The sequence below is a fragment of the Staurois parvus genome, unplaced genomic scaffold, assembly GCF_062004578.1.
Source record: "Staurois parvus isolate SC_StPar_1 unplaced genomic scaffold, SC_StPar_1.0 ptg000463l, whole genome shotgun sequence".
NCBI classification, from domain to species: Eukaryota; Metazoa; Chordata; class Amphibia; order Anura; family Ranidae; genus Staurois; species Staurois parvus.
The window spans coordinates 344,380-362,984 of NW_028318259.1; the positions used below are offsets into that span (position 1 = coordinate 344,380).

Below are 18,605 nucleotides of genomic sequence, written 5' to 3' on the forward strand. Positions count from 1 at the left end.
TGTGTCACAGGAGTGGGAGGAGCAATTAGGCAGGGACAGGAATCTGATTATTATTATTATTATTATTATTATTCAGTATTTATAAAGCGCCAATAGTTCGCTCAGCGCTGTACATTACAAAGGGGGACAGAACATGTGACAGAACAATACCAATACAATGCAAAACATGAGGGGATCGAGGGCCCTGCTCTTTCAAGCTTACAATCTAGGAGGGAGGGGATGGTGGCACAGGAGGAGATAGCTGTGGGGGATGGAGTGGTAGGAAGAGTGGAGGAGGTCGGCAAGTTAGCAGGGGGCGGGGTAGGCTTCCCTGAAGAGATGGGTTTTCAGGGTGCGCCTAAAGGAGAGGAGAGTAGGTGATAATCTGATGGGTTGGGGCAGGGAGTTCCAGAGGATGGGTGACACCCTGGAGAAGTCCTGGAGGCGGGCATGGGAGGAGGAGACCAGGGAACTAGAGAGAAGGAGGTCTTGTGAGGAGCGGAGTGTGCGTGCTGGGCGGTACTTGGATATTAGGTCAGTGATGTAGTTCGGGGCAGTATGGTGGACAGCTTTGTACGTCAGTGTTAGGATTTTGAATTTGATCCGTTGCGCAATCGGAAGCCAGTGGAGGGATTGGCAGAGGGGGGTGGCGGAAACGGAGCGGTTGGAAAGGTGAATGAGTCTGGCAGCCGTATTCAGGATGGACTGAAGCGGGGATAGCCAGCGGCGAGGCAGGCCAGTGAGGAGGGAGTTGCAGTAGTCGAGACGCGATATGATGAGGGAGTGGATGAGCTGTTTAGTGGTTTCTGGAGTTAGGAACGTGCGGATTTTGGCGATGTTGCGGAGGTGGAGTCTGCATGAGTTAGTTAGTTAGGTCTCACCCCTTAGCTGGAAATGGGTGAAGAAGCACCTCTGACCAACTCCACATTTTAGTTTGGAACAACAGAGGATTAGCAATAAAAAAAGAGCCTACCCTGAGTAGTACTGTTCTGTCTCTCCAATCTAAGCATTGAAAGCGTGATCTCTGTAACTTACAGTTGTGATGAGATAGCGATAACTCCAATCTTAGTTGAATATCACAGGCAGTGACTCGATCAGACGACACCTTGTAGATCTTGTGAAGTTTATTCTATAAACTGAGAGAATCTTACAACAATGAACATCGGATAGGTCAAAAGATCATAATGTGATCTGCTTCAATAAGACACGAGGCTTGAAGCTGAAATGCCTTACTGGGAAAAAGGGGGAGGGCTATCTATACAGCATGAACTAAACCAAAGGAAAGGGAGGAGCAGAGATAAAATACAGAGAACACTTAAAGGCATATGACAGTCATGTGAAACATGACAAGTACCTCCTCCTCCTTGGCACTAGTCCTCATAAGCAATTTCCAACCCCTGACCATACGCTCTCCAAAGTGACATGGGTTGCCTTACTTAAAAAGTTCCTTCACTCAAAATGGTCTCTAAAGTCTCCGGAGAGTTGATTGTCCAGTCAGACCACAACTCCTGTCAAGGCTCTGTATGGTGTCTCCATGGGCTCAATTATGAGACTCCCTTCTCCATGTAATAATGGCACAGAGCCACCTACAGGCAGGAAGTTTAACTGCCCCTGCTTACAAGATGAAGTAATTGATGCCAACTTCCCTGTACTGTCCCTTTCTAAAGGAAGGGGTGCCTGGTGTGATTGCCTGTCTGTATGAGCTTCATTCTTGTTTGGTAATTGTGTTAACTGTACCGTACTGTTTGAGGTGGATCTAGATACGACTGGTTTGTTACTGTCCAGCAAGTTTAACTTAGATAAAGCCAGTTTAAAGGAACGCTGGTATGGCCTCCTTTTCATGAATCTGCAGCCCTGAGTAACCATCATAATTAAAAAGTACCAGTCACAACTAGATTTAACCAAGAAATGAAAGGAAGTCTGACAGGCCTTGTCTGGTCACCACACGCTTCCATAAAGTCTGGGATATGTCTAAGAACAAGCATGCAGCAAGCAAAGTCAGAACTCTTGAATGGAATGTTTTCTCTGGATCAGCGGTTGCCAGACTGTGGCCTGTGGCTGGATGTGGCCCTTTGCTTACCTTTATCTGACCCTTGGGGCACTATTCCTTCCACTGACATCAATGAGTGGACCCTTTTACTGCCACTGATATGAACAATGGGGCACCATTTCTTCCATTGATGGGACACTATTCCTCCCACTGACACCAGTGATGATGCACTACGTCTTCCATTGACACCAATGATGGGACACTATGCCTTCCACTGGCACCAATAATGGGGCACCATTCCTTCCACTGACACCAATGACGGGGCACCATTCCTTCCACTGACATCAACAATTGGACACTATTCCTCCCACTGACACCAAGAATGGAGCACTATTCCTGCCACTGATACCAATGATGGGGTACTATTCCTCCCACCTACACCAACAATGAGACATTATTCCTCCCAATGACACCAATGATGGGGCACCATTCTTTCCACTGACACCAATGATGGGACACCATTCCTCCCATTGACACCAACGATGGGGCACTATTCCACCCACTGACACTAATGATGGGGCACTATTCCTCCCACTGATACCAATGATGGGGCACTATTCCTTTCACTGACACCAATGATGGGGCACTATTCCTCCTACTGACACCAATGATGGGGCACTATTCCTCCCACTGACACCATTGATGGGGCACTATTCCTTTCACTGACAAGAATGATGGGGCACTATTCCTCCCACTGACTCCAATGATGGGGCACTATTCCTCCCACTGACACCAATGATGGGGCACTATTCCTCCCACTAACACCAATGGTGGGACACTATTCCACCCACTGATACCAATGATGGGACACTATTCCACCCACTGATACCAATGATGGGGCACTATTACACCCACTGATACCAATGATGGGACACTATTCCACCCACTGATACCAATGATGGGGCACTATTCCTCCCACTGATACCAATGATGGGGCTCTATTTCTACCACTGAAAGGAATGATGGGGCACTATTTCTCCCACTGATACCAATGATGGGGCACTATTCCTTCAACTGACACCAATGATGGGGCACTATTCCTCCCACTGACACCAATGATGGAGCACTATTCCTTCCACTGGGAGGAATGATGGAGCACTATTCCTTCCACTGGGAGGAATGATGGGGCACTATACCTTCCACTAACACCAACAATGGAACTTTATTTCTCTAATACCAAAAATATGGCATAGTTCACTCCTACTGACGCCAGAACATTTTCTACTCCCACTGGCCACAGTCCGGCCCCGTAAAGTCTTAAGGACAGTAATATGGCCCTTGGTTAAGAACGTTTGGGAACCCCTTGTTCTGGATCAATGGTTCATAAAGTACTGAAGTTAGTGGAACAGATCGACAGGCAGCCAGTATTCTTTGTATTTCATCATTACAAGTTTCCTTTAAATTAGTATCACTGTGCAAGGTTACCTAAGGTTAGTTGCATACGTTCCCCTTATATTTGCACCTGAACACTGAGAGTCCTTGCACTAATAAGTGCCTGACTTCGTACACCGCGCACTCAGAGGCTGGAAAACAGCGTGTGAGGTCAGGAAGCTGACTCAGCACCGACCTTCAGCCAGTTGACATTGCCAGAGATCAGCGGTCTCCAAACTTTTCAGTATGAGGGCCACATCATCTATTTTGTGAATATTTGCAGGCCAAAGAAAAAAAAATAATGAAAAATGTAAAGTTTAAATGAATGAATACATTTTACTTGAAGCATTTTTTTGTAATTAGCATAATATAACTGAGAACAAGAGAGAAAGAACTTCAGTGAAACAAAGCAAAGAAATTGCAAAATAGAGGTCGAGCAAAAATAAATTCAGTTTTCATCAAAGTCCCCATTAAATGAGAGTCCCCATCAGAAGGTCACCATCAGTATCATCCCCATATCAGAGACCTTCTTACATCAAAGTCCCCCTTACATCATGATCCCCATTACATCAGAGTCCCCCTTTACATCAGTCTCACTCTCAGAATCCCTCCTTACCTTGAGCCAACATACCTGGTACACAAAGGGTGGACTGACAACTCATGGGGAACACAGACAATAAGAAATTATGGGGCTCCTGTGTCCTTGCCCACACTCAAACCACACCCAAAAAAGCATATGAAAGGTACCAGGGGCATCTCACGGGGCCCCCTACTGACCCTGGGCCCAAGCGCCTAAATGATCAGTCCGCCTCTGGGGAGAACAGTTTCTGGGCTGCATATCATTTCATATTTGGAGCACCTGCCCACATGTACCCAGCTATGGACTGATGAGCCTCTTAATACAAGATTCCCATGCAGGGCTCCATTCATCCATGTCTACTGACATTCCAAGCACCCAGCTGTGGATGGACAATAACTTATAGACTGCCATTTCCCATCTTTGCAGGCAATAGGCTCCCCTGGGCTTATATTCCTTCATGGTGCGTAGTGTGGGCAGCAACCCCTGGAAGATAGGAGCCTATTGGTGCCAGCATTCTTCCCATTGTGATGGCTACACTCCCTACTGGGCACCACAGTTTCCATATTCTATCAACGTGGTTCCATCCTATGAGTTGAGGCAGGTTCGTTTTTTGGGGGTGGACTATTGGGTTGGAGGGCGGTACCTTCCGGGAGAGCAGTGAAGGAGTGTGGGTAGGAGGATCTTTTGAGGGGCTGTGCGGGGCAGTCCAGGAGGGATAGGGTGGGTGGCACCAGTTTTATGTGTCGTTTACTATGCTACTTTTTATATATTAATAAATAGCAGTAGCCTAAGTTGGTGTCAGGACCTATTTCCTTTTTCTCTTTTTTGTTATATCCCCCCTTATATCAGTCTTCCTGTCAGAGTCCCCCTTACATAAGTCTTCCTGTCATAGTCCACCTTACATCAGTCCCCATCAGAGTCTGCCCTTACCATGCCCCTACAGAAAGGCTGCAGCAGCAAGGTGCAAGTTGGGAGGGTGGCTGTAGCAGCAGTATGGGAGCAAGGAGGCAGATCAGGTCTGTCTTCCTATGAATGCAGGGGCAAGCACATGAATTGTTGCTAGGGTGCTGGTAGTCTTAGCAACCAATGACAGCAAAGATGACCGTGCAGCAGGGGGAACTTGGAGTGAATGTGACCTGAAGTGAGACCCATGTGGGCCCACATTGAACATACGCCACTGTTTGCTTTAAGTCAGATAATATCTTCTAGCATGCCAGATTTGGTCTACAGGCCAAAGTTTGGAGACCCCTGCTCCAGATCCAGCATGGACTTCTGCTGCCACTACTCTTCTCCCACCAACCCGTAGAAGACCTTCTTACCTGAAAGTGCCAACAAGGATGGGAAGTCTCGGCAGTTGTACACTCCAGTGGAATCAGTGGCACAATTCATCCACAGGTTCTCAAACAGGACAGAGGTAATGATCACGTTTCCGTCGTCTGAAGACACCCTCCAGTTGGCGTCGAAGAGCGCAATGCCCAACAAGACAGAGCCTATGACCCCAAAGAAGTATCCCGCCGTCTCCACGATCATTGACATATCCAAAGGTGGATGAAAGGACAACAGACAACTCAAACTTTTCTAAATTCTTCAGATCAAAATTCCTGTTTCTTTGTCCTTTTGGGTGTTCCTGCCAACTCTTTATCGTTGGTAAGCAATTTTTCTTCTTGGGTCTTTCTGGGGGGTTTATTTTCTACTGTATTTTCAGTTTTGTGATAACTAGAGGTTATTCACAGTCACCTTCCTGTCAATGACCCCTGTACTGTAACACTGTCCCAGCTTCCTACCGTCACGGTATCTTCTCCACCAGCATTTCTAAGCTAAGCTTTTTTTTCTTGGTTAGTCCTCTTGGTCTTTTGATGACCACAGTACCTTTGTTCTTTTTCTCTGTATGAGTTACTGTGCCTTTGGTGGTTCAGAATTCCCAATCCTTGAATGCTTTTGTTGATCTCCTGCTTGTAACTTTTGAGTAAGTGTGCTATTAAGTTTTCTTGGAGATGTTGCTCACCTGCTGGCATCGAGGTAGACAGAGAGATGTGTTATGTTTGCCCTGGTTCACTTTAGGTATACAGGGAACAGTGTGAAGGTGTGGAGGCATTCCCCTCCTCCCTCTCCTCCTCACCCCGCAGCGATCTGTCTACATGCGTTCTAGCCAGGTGATACACAATGTACAGGGATATTATGTAACTGAGTGCAGGTTCTCATGTGAAGCTCAGAGCATCAACTATATCTAACAAAAGCACACTATACCATCAACATGTGTATCATGATTTCCAGGGGCAGTTCCAGATTTTTTGCCTTGTAGGTTCTGCTCCTGGTGCTCAAAACTGACCAGTTCTTGCAGGTTGTCGGTTGTCATATATACAGTGGGGCAAAAAAGTATTTAGTCAGCCACCAATTGTGCAAGTTCTCCCACTTAAAAAGATGAGAGAGGCCTGTAATTGGCATCATAGGTAGACCTCAACTATGAGAGAAAAAATGAGAAAACAAATCCAGACAATCACATTGGCTGATTTGGAAAGAATTTATTTGCAAATTATGGTGGAAAATAAGTATTTGGTCACCTACAAACAAGCAAGATTTCTGGCTCTCACAGACCTGTACCTTCTTCTTTAAGAGGCTCCTCTGTCCTGCACTCATTACCTGTATCAATGGCACCTGTTTGAACTTGTTATCAGTATAAAAGACACCTGTCCACAACCTCAAACAGTCACACTCCAAACTCCACTATGGTGAAGACCAAGAGCTGTCGAAGGACACCAGAAACAAAATTGTAGACCTGCACCAGGCTGGGAAGACTGAATCTGCAATAGGCAAGCAGCTTGGTGTGAACAAATCAACTGTGGGAGCAATAATTAGAAAATGGAAGACATACAAGACCACTGATAATCTCCCTCGATCTGGGGCTCCACGCAAGATCTCACCCCGTGGGGTCAAAATGATCACAAGAACGGTGAGCAAAAATCCAAGGACCACACGGGGGGACCTAGTGAATGACCTGATTGGATTTTTTTTTCTCATTTTGTCTCTCATAGTTGAGGTCTACCTATGATGCCAATTACAGGCCTCTCTCATCTTTTTAAGTGGGAGAACTTGCACAATTGGTGGCTGACTAAATACTTTTTTGCCCCACTGTAACTAAATAAACCATATAAATGTCATCCAAAACTCATTTGTTCAGCCCTTAATTGAGTGGGGAAGGGTTTATTCCTTTGTGGGAATTGTAATGCTGTTGGAAAGGTTTCCCTGTGGCACCCTGGTATACCCTGACACACAGGGTGTCACCTAGACAGAAACTGAGCAAAAGCCTTTTCCACTGGGGACACTGTCAGAGGTAAAAGCATGACAGAAGATCTAAATTTTTTACATTCTGAACAAAAAAACATTGTGGCTTTAATCGGGTTTTCATGTTGCCTGCTTATTAACTACTTCCCACCCAGGCCAATTCTGACACTTCTCTCCTATATGTAAAAAAAATCATCATTTTTTTTGCTAGAAAATGACTTGGACAGCCCAAATATTATGCACATATTTTAAAGCAGAAGCTCTATAGAATAAAAAGGTCGGTGATGCAATTTTCTATGTCACGCAGTATTTGTGCAGCTCTTTTTTAAATGCAAATATTTGGGAAAAAATGTATACTTTAATGAATTTTAGTGCACACAAATACAATATAATACCCCTTTTTGGTAAAATATAAAACACAGTATTTGTGCAGCCTCTTTTTTAAATGCAAATGTTTGGGAAAAAATGTATACTTTAACGAATTTTAGTGCACACAAATGCAATATATATATATACAGTGGGTATATATATATATATATATATATATATATATATATATATATATATATACCCATTTTTTGTAAAATATAAAAGATGATGTTGCACCAAGTAAAAAGAAACCTAACACGTCACACTTTAAAATTGCGTACGCCCGGGGAGTGGTGCCCAACAATGGTACCTAAAAATCTCTATAGGTGACGCTTTAAAAGCCTTTACAGATTACCAGTTTAGAGTTACATAGGAGGTCTGGACCTACATTTATTGCTCTCTGAAATTTGCCTTCATACCTTGCATGTGTGGTGTGATCACGAGTACGGTGGGACGAGGCTGCACTAAACATTTTTTTTTATTAGTTTTTTTTTTATTTTTGCACTGTTTATTTTTTTTTTTCTTTTCATCACTTTTATTGCTCTCAGTAGGAATGTAAACATCCCTTGTGACAACAATCAGCAGTGACAGGTCCTCTTTACTGAGACATCTGAGATCTTTTAGTCCCCAAATGTCTCCTGTGCCCTTAACAGCATCAGTTCAGATGAAGACCAGTGTGATCTGATGCTTATACTAGCCAGCAATGACCGGTAAACAAAAGTAACAAAATACTCATCCCTTCCAGTTTCTAATACTATAAATACTCAAGGAAGTTGTGGTCCCCGATCATATCTATGGCAAGCCATTGGAACTAGTGCCTTCACTGCTGGGAGAGCCTGGAAAGGCACTGGATGGAGATGGAAGGGGCCATCCAAACCTCTCCCACCACCTGTAAAAGAAATCCAGCAGCTAATTAGCCGCTAGGATGGCTTTTACATGAAAGAGAACCTCAAGCCCTATGAAAACAATACCGGGATGATGCCTGTAGCTGCAAGCGTAATCCAGTATAACCATTGTAAGTCCAGGACCTCATATGATGTCCTATGAACGGGAAGTGTTTTTTTAAAAGAAGACTGGTACATTTTTAAATTACTTGACGATCAATGATGAGTTTACTTTTTCACGAGCTTAAAGTAGACCTTTACTCTCATTTTGGCCTATGAAGATATCCAATCCCTCTCCCTCCCTTTCGCATGTTTGGCTACTTTTTGGTGGGAATACCTTTCCCATCAGGTGCTTCCTTACTTCTCACCTAGGAGAGGATGGTGTCCAGGGACCGACTGACCATTCGAGCACTCGGGCACTGCCCGAGGGCCCGGGGTCAGTAGGGGGCCCCATGAGAGGCCCCCCTTTTTATTGGCTTTTTCATAGGCTTTTTTGGGTGTGGGCAAGGACACAGAGGCCCCATGATCCCCTATTGCCCAAGGGCCCCATGAGTTGTCAGTCCACCCCTGATGGCGTCTATTAGTTCTGCACAGCTATCCCCTCCTTGCCTGCAGCCTCCTACGTGTCAAGAGGCTACAGGGCCAATTTCTGTACTGTCCGTGCCACATGCGGTAGTGAACCAGGTGTGAGTCATCAGAAAGTCACAAATGGTTCCCAAATCCAAGATGGCAGCAAAGGGGTCCAAAAGGACCTGAGAAGACTTCAGTGCTGGGCTCTTAGGTCGGGTAAGTGTGTTTTATTTTATGTGTAGCTGCTGACCTTTAATTTTTTATCAAAGTTCCTCTTTCATTTGCTACATTTACATGTATACAGACTAGGGGCAGACTGACAACTCATGGGGCCCCCGGGCAATAGGGGATCATGGGGCCCCTGTGTCCTTGCCCAAACTCAAAAAAGCCTATGAAAAAGGTACCAGGGGCATCTCATGGGGCCCCCTACTGACCCCGGGCCCTCGGGCAGTGCCCGAGTTTCCAAATGGTCAGTCCGCCCCTGATACAGACTATAAGCTAATTGGCCTAATGTTCTTAACCCCTTGACGCCGACGTCACACAAATATGCCACCTTACGGAAGTGTGAATTTTTCCGTGGGGCCACATATTTGCGTACCTGTCTTTGTGCTGGGAACACACCGCACAGCGCACTCCCAGCACAAAGACCAGGTTGTCACTGAGAGCCCCAGGTCCCGTTCCAACGATCGGGATCCAGGACTCCCGATTCCGGGTCACATGATCGCTGATAGCCTCTGATTGGCTATCACTGTGATCGGTCACTGTACAGCCCGGACCCTTGTTTTTTTATTTCTCTCTATGAATGGAGGAGAGAGATACATTGTATCTCTCTAACTCCAGGCATAGAGAGAAAAAAAATGTTTGTAAGAAAAATAAATAAATAAATAAATAAATACATATTAAAAAATAAAAGAAAAATACCTAGATCAAGGTTTGATCTAGTTCAGTGCCAGGGTAAGTGTTTGGGTCAAGGTCAGGGTCAAAGGTCAAGATCGAAAGGTCGGGGTCAAAGGTAAGGATTTAAAAATAAAAATAAATTGGTATTAGTGTCAGTTAGTGTCAGTGTGTTTTAGGTAAACAAAAAACAAAATGCGCAGTATTGTTTCTGGGCTGTACTCCAGGTACAAACAACAAATAACATACACAGAGATGGTATCGCTGCGATCGTCAAGAGCTGGAGAATGTATTTTGGGTTGTTCTTTGGTGGTCTGTTATGGTAGTAACAAGAAACACACAGCTAAATTTAAAAAAAATGATTTTTAAAACAATTTTTACTATTTTAGACCAGTTTTCCTTTGATAATAAAAAAAAATCAGGAGAGATCCATTACCATTTACCACCAAATGAAAGCCCAATTTGTCTTGAAAAAAACGCGCAATAATCCACCTGGATGTGCAAAGTAGATGTGATGATATGTACGGTTTTACTAACACAGGTCAATGTTGCAAAATTGTGCTTAGGCATTTAGATTTGTTTTACCCTTAGGTGTGAAGGGCTTAAAGCCCAACTGTACCCTCTTAAAGCAGAGCTCCAGCCAAAAGGGGAAGTTCCACTTTAAGGACTGCTCCCCCACTCCCCATTAAGGATTGGCACCTTTGGGGGGCGGGGGGGAGCGGGTACCCAAATTTGACAGGAACCCACTCCCACTTCCAGTCCGATCGACTAGGCGATTGGAAATGGAAGGTGTCCTCCCTCCCTCCCTGTAGTCTTTTGGGACACGTGACGGGTCCCAGAAGACTACAGGACCATTCATGAAGAGCAGAGCTACTCGCACATGTGCAGTGGGTACCCGGCTGTGAAGCCGCAAGCTATCACAGCTGGGTGCCCACACTGAAGATGCCGGCCTCCAGGAATACAGGACGGCCCGTGAAACGGGCTGCAGGGGGACACACCACGGGACCGAGGGACAGGTAAGTGGCTGCTTTTTAAAAGTCAGCAGCTACAGTTTTTGTAGCTGCTGACTTATTTTTTGACAGGGTGACCGGAACTCCGCTTTAATTTCCTTTCAATAGATTTTTATTGAAAAAATGTTTGTTTTCAGAAGATTCAAATTTCAACCACAGTCTTATAAACAGGTGGAAGTGTGAAATCAATGATTGGCAAGTCAAATGCGGTCGTGCATAAAACAGTAAAACCGCAACAAATGTCAAGATAGTTGGCATGCCAGAAGGTACATTGGTCATGTCACAACAATGAAACAATATGAATAACAGAAGAAAAACCATACGCCTATAACACGAGATCAGGCGTTGGTGAGGGAGATATCTGTGTGTAAAATTCACTGATCTAAGGATCAAACAAAGCTGTATATAAGAACAAACCATAAATCGTCCCTGCAGGAGAGCCAAGGAAAGAAAAGGAAAACAAGAAGGGGGAAAGAAGATAAAGGAGCATGAGAAAGGAACAAGAGGAGGACATCAAGAGCACCAAGCCCAAGCTGTAGGGTCTCTGTATTTATAGCAACAAGAAACTGGCCGCTGATATAGAAAGATGGGCAAGTTGGATCCATGGAGCCCATAATTGAAGGAATTTCTCATGGGTATCCAAAAAAATACTTTCTTTCAGGTACATACATAGCGCTGTCAATTTACGCAGAGCTTTATATATATATATATTGTCCCTAACCCTCAAGGGGTGTACAATCTAAGGTCCCTAACCCTCAAGGGGCGTACAATCTAAGGTCCCTAACCCTCAAGGGGCGTACAATCTAAGGTCCCTAACCCTCAAGGGGCTGTACAATCTAAGGTCCCTAACCCTCAAGGGCTGTACAATCTAAGGTCCCTAACCCTCAAGGGGTGTACAATCTAAGGTCCCTAACCCTCAAGGGGTGTACAATCTAAGGTCCTTAACCCTCAAGGAGTGTACAATCTAAGGTCCCTAACCCTCAAATGGTGTACAATCTAATGTCCCTAACCCTCAAGGGGCGTACAATCTAAGGTCCCTAACCCTCAAGGGGCGTACAATCTAAGGTCCCTAACCCTCAAGGGGCGTACAATCTAAGGTCCCTAACCCTCAAGGGGCGTACAATCTAAGGTCCCTAACCCTCAAGGATCGTACAATCTAAGGTCCCTAACCCTCAAGGGGCGTACAATCTAAGGTCCCTAACCCTCAAGGGGTGTACAATCTAACGTCCCTAACCCTCCAGGGATGTACAATCTAAGGTCCCTAACCCTCAAGGGGCATACAATCTAAGGTCCCTAACCCTCAAGGGGCGTACAATCTAAGGTCCCTAACCCTCAAGGGGCGTACAATCTAAGGTCCCTAACCCTCAAGGGGCATACAATCTAAGGTCCCTACCTCACATTCATACTAGGGCCAATTTGGACAGGATCCAATTAACCTGCCAGCAAGTCTTTGGAGTGTGGGAGGAAACCCACACAGGCACAGGGAGAACATGCAAACTCCAGGTAGGTGGTGCCGTGGTTGGGATTTGAACCAACGACCCGAGTACTGCCAGGTGGAAGTGCTAACCATTTAGCCCCTGTGTTGCCATAATACTGGAGAGCTTTTCATTAATGAAAAAGAAATCTATGTACCCTCTTAATTTATTACAGTAATACAGTCCAGGGGTGGACTGACCATTTGGAAACTCGGGCACTGCCCGAGGGCCCGGGGTCAGTAGGGGGCCCGATGAGATGCCCCTGGTACCTTTTTCATAGGCTTTTTTGAGTTTGGGCAAGGACACAGGGGTCCCATGATCCCCTATTGCCCGGGGGCCCCATGAGTTGTCAGTCCACCCCTGATACAGTCACAGCAGCTGGTGTATTAGGGTCCTCTCTAGGTCCAAGACAGGACCACAACCCTGCTGACACCAGCAACATACCTTGGCCAGGGAATCTCAAGGCTGCCACACGGGGAAAATACTCACACACTATTGTAAAATAAAGTTCAATAAAAAGGAAGGTAGGCAATTTAATGGTTAACAAAGGTTCACAATGAAGCAAGTTGATTCAGCACAGAAACACGTCAATACAGAACAAATATACTTATTAGCGTGGCCACTTATCCTGCAGGACTGAGAAGATAAACCTTATAGAAGAAGTTCCGGGATAGGCAAACAAATCACCCATTAGTACAACCCCCACACACAAAACACTTAACAGTTAAAGCGGAGTTCCACTCAAAAGCGGAAGCCCTGCTTATTTGCCTCCTCCCCCCCTCCACTGTCATATTTGGCACCTTTTGGGGGGGAGGAGGGAGTGGGTACCTGGTTTTGGTCCTCATGCTACCATCCCAGGCTTCATCTCATGCTACCATCCCAGGCTTCATCTCATGCTATCATCCCAGGTGTCTTCTCGTGCTACCATCCCAGGCTTCATCTCATGCTACCATCCCAGGCTTCTTCTCATGCTACCATCCCAGGCTTCATCTCATGCTACCATCCCAGGCTTCATTTCATGCTACCATCCCAGGCTTCATCTCATGCTACCACCCCAGTCTTCATCTCATGCTACCATCCCAGGCTTCATCTCATGCTGCCATCCCAGGCTTCATCTCATGCTGCCATCCCAGGCTTCATCTCATGCTGCCATCCCAGGCTTCATTTCATGCTGCCATCCCAGGCTTCATCTCATGCTACCATCCCAGGCTTCATCTCATGCTACCATCCCAGGCTTCATTTCATGCTACCATCCCAGGCTTCATCTCATGCTACCATCCCAGGCTTCATTTCATGCTACCATCCCAGGCTTCATCTCATGCTACCATCCCAGGCTTCATCTCATGCTGCCATCCCAGGCTTCATTTCATGCTACCATCCCAGGCTTCATCTCATGCTACCATCCCAGGCTTCATCTCATGCTACCATCCCAGGCTTCATCTCATGCTGCCATCCCAGGCTTCATCTCATGCTACCATCCCAGGCTTTATTTATCTTTTTAGAAATAGTCAAATCTGCCAATAAAGTCAGCTTGAGAAACATGATGGAAGCCATTGTAACTGCAACAATTGCTGCATATTGATAATATTACTTTGAAAACCTATTTTTGTTTGAATGGCTAGCCCTTATGAAAATAACAACTGGTGATACTAATTAGGGATGCGCTCTACCAATGTTGACCTGTTCAGTTGTTTGTGCAATAAAATGGTTTGAATTTGCTTCTTAGTTGTGTAGCATATGACAAACAAATGTTGGGCCTGGATGCAGAAGAACACTGGTTTATGAGACTCTGCTTGGCCCGCACTCACATTATTCTGGTAGTCAATCTTCTTTGGATAAACATTTGAATCAAACAATATGGATGGTGCAAAGCAATACCAGAGAATACAGAAGTGTGCACTGGACTGTCTGAACCAGAGGATTGAGGACATGGATTTTCAAGTGCACCTTTTTCCAGAAGGTATGAATATTGACTATAGGTAGAGATGAGCGAATTATTCAAAAATTCGGTTCGGCTGATTCGCCAAATTCGCCGAATAAATTCTCTTCGAGCCAAATATATTCGCTGCGAATTTAACTTATAAAAAGGGTGTTTCTAGGCTTCAGAGAGCCTTTATATTAGTGCAGAACACTGTACCTTTAATTTAAATGCCCTTGGAGTCTGCTGGGGAAGAGAAATAATACTGTCAGTCAGTATGACATGCAGATGAGTGCCGTCGATCTTAGAATCACCGCACACTTCACTCATTTGGGCAGTCACGGGGCCAAAACCAGAGTGTGGAGCCACAGTGTGGCGGTGGAGGCAGCAGCAATGGGAGGCCCTACAGCACCCTATGACAAAATGGAACCCGCCAGCAGTGTGAGGAGACCTGAAAGTGGCACATGGCAGAGTGTGGCGATGGAGACAGCAGCAATGGGAGGCCGTACAGGGACCCATGACACACTCTGGACCTGGCAGCAGCATGAGGAGGCGGTACAGGGGCCCATGACAGATTACGGGCCTGGCAGCAGCATGAGGAGTCGGTACGGGGGCCCATGGCAGATTACGGGCCTGGCAGCAGCATGAGGAGGCGGTACAGGGGCCCATGGCAGAGTGGCAGAGCGTAAGCAGCTAAAATTGAAGGTCATACAGAGGCCTATGTTAAAAAGTCCCCCCAGCAGCAGCGTGGGGAGACGACTATGAAGAGTCCAATGGCAGAGTGGCGGAGCAAAAGCAGCTTCAATTGAAGGCCATACACAGGCCTAGGTTTAAAAGTCCCTCACAGTTAATTCCAATAACGAACTCTACTCCTCCGTGCAATCTACTTACGAGACCCTGGGCAGGTCTGGGTCCAATTTGGGGTAGAGACTGGTTTTGTTCAGCCATGCTTGAGCGAGTAATAACAGGTCTGTGCTGCCCTTTGGTGTCTGGCTTAATGCGCACAACACTGAACGTCCCAGCGTTTGTCAACGATTTGCCGTTAAGTGATGCAAACCCGCTGAACCACGTTCATGAGGAGCCGGTACAGGGGGCCATGAATCAGTATGGACCTGGCAGCAGCGTGAGCAGACGACAGAGGCACATGGCGCAGGGTGGCGGTGTAGGCAGCAGTATTCGGAAGCCAAACACAGGCCTCGGTTAAAAAGCGGAAGCCGTCAGCAGCGTGAGCAGACGACAGAGGCACATGGCGCAGGGTGGCGGTGGAGGCAGCAGCAATGGAAGGCCATACAGCACCCTATCACAAAATGGAACCCACCAACAGTGTAAGGAGACCTGAAAGTGGCACATGGCAGAGTCTGGCGATGAAGTCAGCAGCAATGGGAGGCCGTACAGGGACCCATGACACACTCTGGACCTGGCATCAGCAAGAGGAGGCGGTACAGGGGCCCATGGCAGAGTGGCGAAGCGTAAGCAGCTTAAATTGAAGGCCATACAGAGGCCTATGTTAAAAAGTCCCCCCAGCAGCAGTGTGGGGAGACGACTATCAAGAGTCCAATGGCAGAGTGGCGGAGCAGAAGCAGCTTCAATTGAAGGCCATACACAGGCCTAGGTTAAAAAGTCCCCCCAGCAGCAGCGTGGGGAGACGACTATCAAGAGTCCAATGGCAGAGTGGCGGAGCGGAAGCAGCTTCAATTGAAGGCCATACACAGGCCTAGGTTAAAAAGTCCCCCCAGCAGCAGTGTGGGGAGACGACTATCAAGAGTCCAATGGCTGAGTGGCGATCCGGGAAGTCAGCATTGTGATTGCAGATGCAATGCAGAAATTCTACGAAGTAATGCCGTGGGTGCGAAGAAGATCATATACCGTCGTACTTCCATCCATAAGACGGAACAACCTGCGAACCGGGAGCTTTATTGCCCTGACCCGCTGAGCAGCTTCTGGGATACCCAAGAGGCCCATGGCAGAGTGGCGGAGCGTAAGCAGCTTCAATTAAAGGCCATACAGAGGCCTATGTTAAAAAGTCCCCCCAGCAGCAGCGCGGGGAGACGACTATCAAGAGTCCAATGGCAGAGTGGCGGAGCGGAAGCAGCTTCAATTGAAGGCCATACACAGGCCTAGGTTAAAAAGTCCCCCCAGCAGCAGTGTGGGGAGACGACTATCAAGAGTCCAATGGCTGAGTGGCGATCCGGGAAGTCAGCGTTGTGATTGCAGATGCAATGCAGAGATTCTATGAGGTGATGCCGTGGGTGCGAAGAAGATCAATGGCTGACATCTAAGTTACACAGGGGAGTACCTTTATCCGCTTGTAACATCAGGAAATCAGTGATGACCTTTCGCTGTTCGTAAAGGCGGTCTAACATGTGTAGGGTTGAATTCCACCTTGTTGCAACGTCGCAGATCAGGCGATGCTGTGGAATTCCGTTCTGCCGCTGCAGCTCAAGGAGGGTGTGCTTTGCGGTGTAGGAATGGCTGAAATGCATGCAAAGTTTACGTGACATTTTAAGGATGTCTTGCAGTGGGATGGTGGATTTTAGGAACCGCTTGACAACCAGATTGAACACGTGAGCCATGCATGGCGCATGGCACAACCTTCCTTGACGCAGAGCAGACACCATGTTCTTTCCGTTGTCGGTCAACATGGTTCCGATTTTCAGTTTGCTCGGAGACAGCCATCTGTCGATTTCTCTGTTCATTACACTCAGAAGTTCCTCCCCTGTGTGACTACGTTCGCCAAGGCATACCAGGTGCAGCACAGCGTGACACCGTTGCGCCCTGCACATGTGATATGCCGGTCGGGTAATGGGACTTGGCACGGGGGTGGCGGCTGAGGACACGGCGGAAGAAGAGGTGGTAGAGGTGGTACATCTTTGCTGGACCAAGGACGTGCAAACGTGGAGGCAAAAGCGGCGTGACCTGCCCAAGTTGCTGGTGCGGCTGTGCCGGCACCACGTTCACCCAGTGGGCCATAAATGACATGTACTGTCCCTGACCGTAGTTACAGCTCCACACATCGGCGCTGCCGTGCACTTTGGCAGAGACCGACATGCTCAAAGACTGGCCCACCATCTCTTCTACATGTGAATGCAGGGCTGGCACTGCCTTTTTGGCGAAGAAATGCCGGCTTGGCACTCTCCACCGCGGCTCGGCACAAGCCATCATTTCTCGGAAAGGTGCTGAGTCCACCACTTGGAAAGGGAGGGACTGCAGCACCAGCAACTTGGACAGGAGGACGTTCAGCTTTTGCACCGTCGGGTGCGTGCTCGCAAACTGTTGTCTCTTGGAAACGGATTCCAAGAAAGACTGCTGACGGAATCCGTGAAGAGGAGTAGCAGGAGAAGGAGCATCTGAACGAGCGGAAGATGCCAACGAGCGACAACTCCCCTCAGCAGAGGTGTTGGAGCCTTGACTGGCTGATAGAGGGCGATTGACGTCCGGTGACGGAGCAAGTAACGGAGCGAGTGATGGAGCGGGGGCTGGGGCAGGCAGAACCGCCGTATCTTTATCACGGTTTTCCCAGGCCACCGAATGGCGACGCTGCATATGCTGACGCAACGCTGTAGTCCCAACATTGGCCCCCTGGCCACGCTTGACTTTCTGGCCACATAGTCGACATACGGCTACGTTTACTTCCTCGGGCGGCTTGACGAAAAATTGCCACACCGCCGAGTAGGAAACTTTGCCCCCGCTACTCCTCACTGGCTGACTGCTACTTCCTCCGTGCACACCGGCACCACTACTGGCCGTGGTGGTAGGCTGCAGTGGAGCTGGTGCTCTACTCCGTGGCCGTTTGGCTCCACTGACACTGCTGCGACCCTGCTGCCTCCTGGGCAACCCACCGACTGTTTTGCTCGCTGGCAAGCTGGCACCCTCTTCTCCTGATGATGCGGAAGCAATAGCCTGACGACGACGAGGTTGCCAAGTGCGATCAGCCTCATCATCATCAATTAGGGTCTCCGCGTCACTACTAGCCCCCTCGGCTGCGTGTGGGTCAGGAGACAGACCTGTCTCTAGACCGGCTACCGAGCCACTCTCCTTGCCAGTACTTCTTCGCCTGGCTGCTGAAGAGGCGGATGTCTCCCCCCGTTCCTGACCGCCCTCTGTTAGCTCTTCCTCACTGTACAGTGGGGCTGAGCCCACAGCATGCGATACTTCGCTTGGTGAGGGAACACCAAAGGACAGGGGCAGGTCGAGGACACGTGATTTCAGTGGGCTTGCTCCCG

The 18,605-nt window shown here is 47.5% G+C and overlaps 1 protein-coding gene across 1 annotated transcript in view; it reads right to left on the reverse strand.

Annotated features, from left to right (window-relative positions):
• Nucleotides 1–6,010, reverse strand: part of LOC149452801 (claudin-15-like) — an 81,469-nt gene extending 75,459 nt beyond the window's left edge. Inside the window, exon 1 of the mRNA XM_089688951.1 lies at nt 5,300–6,010. Within this exon, the coding sequence (XP_089545077.1) occupies nt 5,300–5,516 (217 nt within the window). The 5' untranslated portion in view covers nt 5,517–6,010. The remainder of the gene's footprint in view (nt 1–5,299) is intronic.
• Between the last annotated feature and the right edge of the window lie 12,595 nt (nt 6,011–18,605).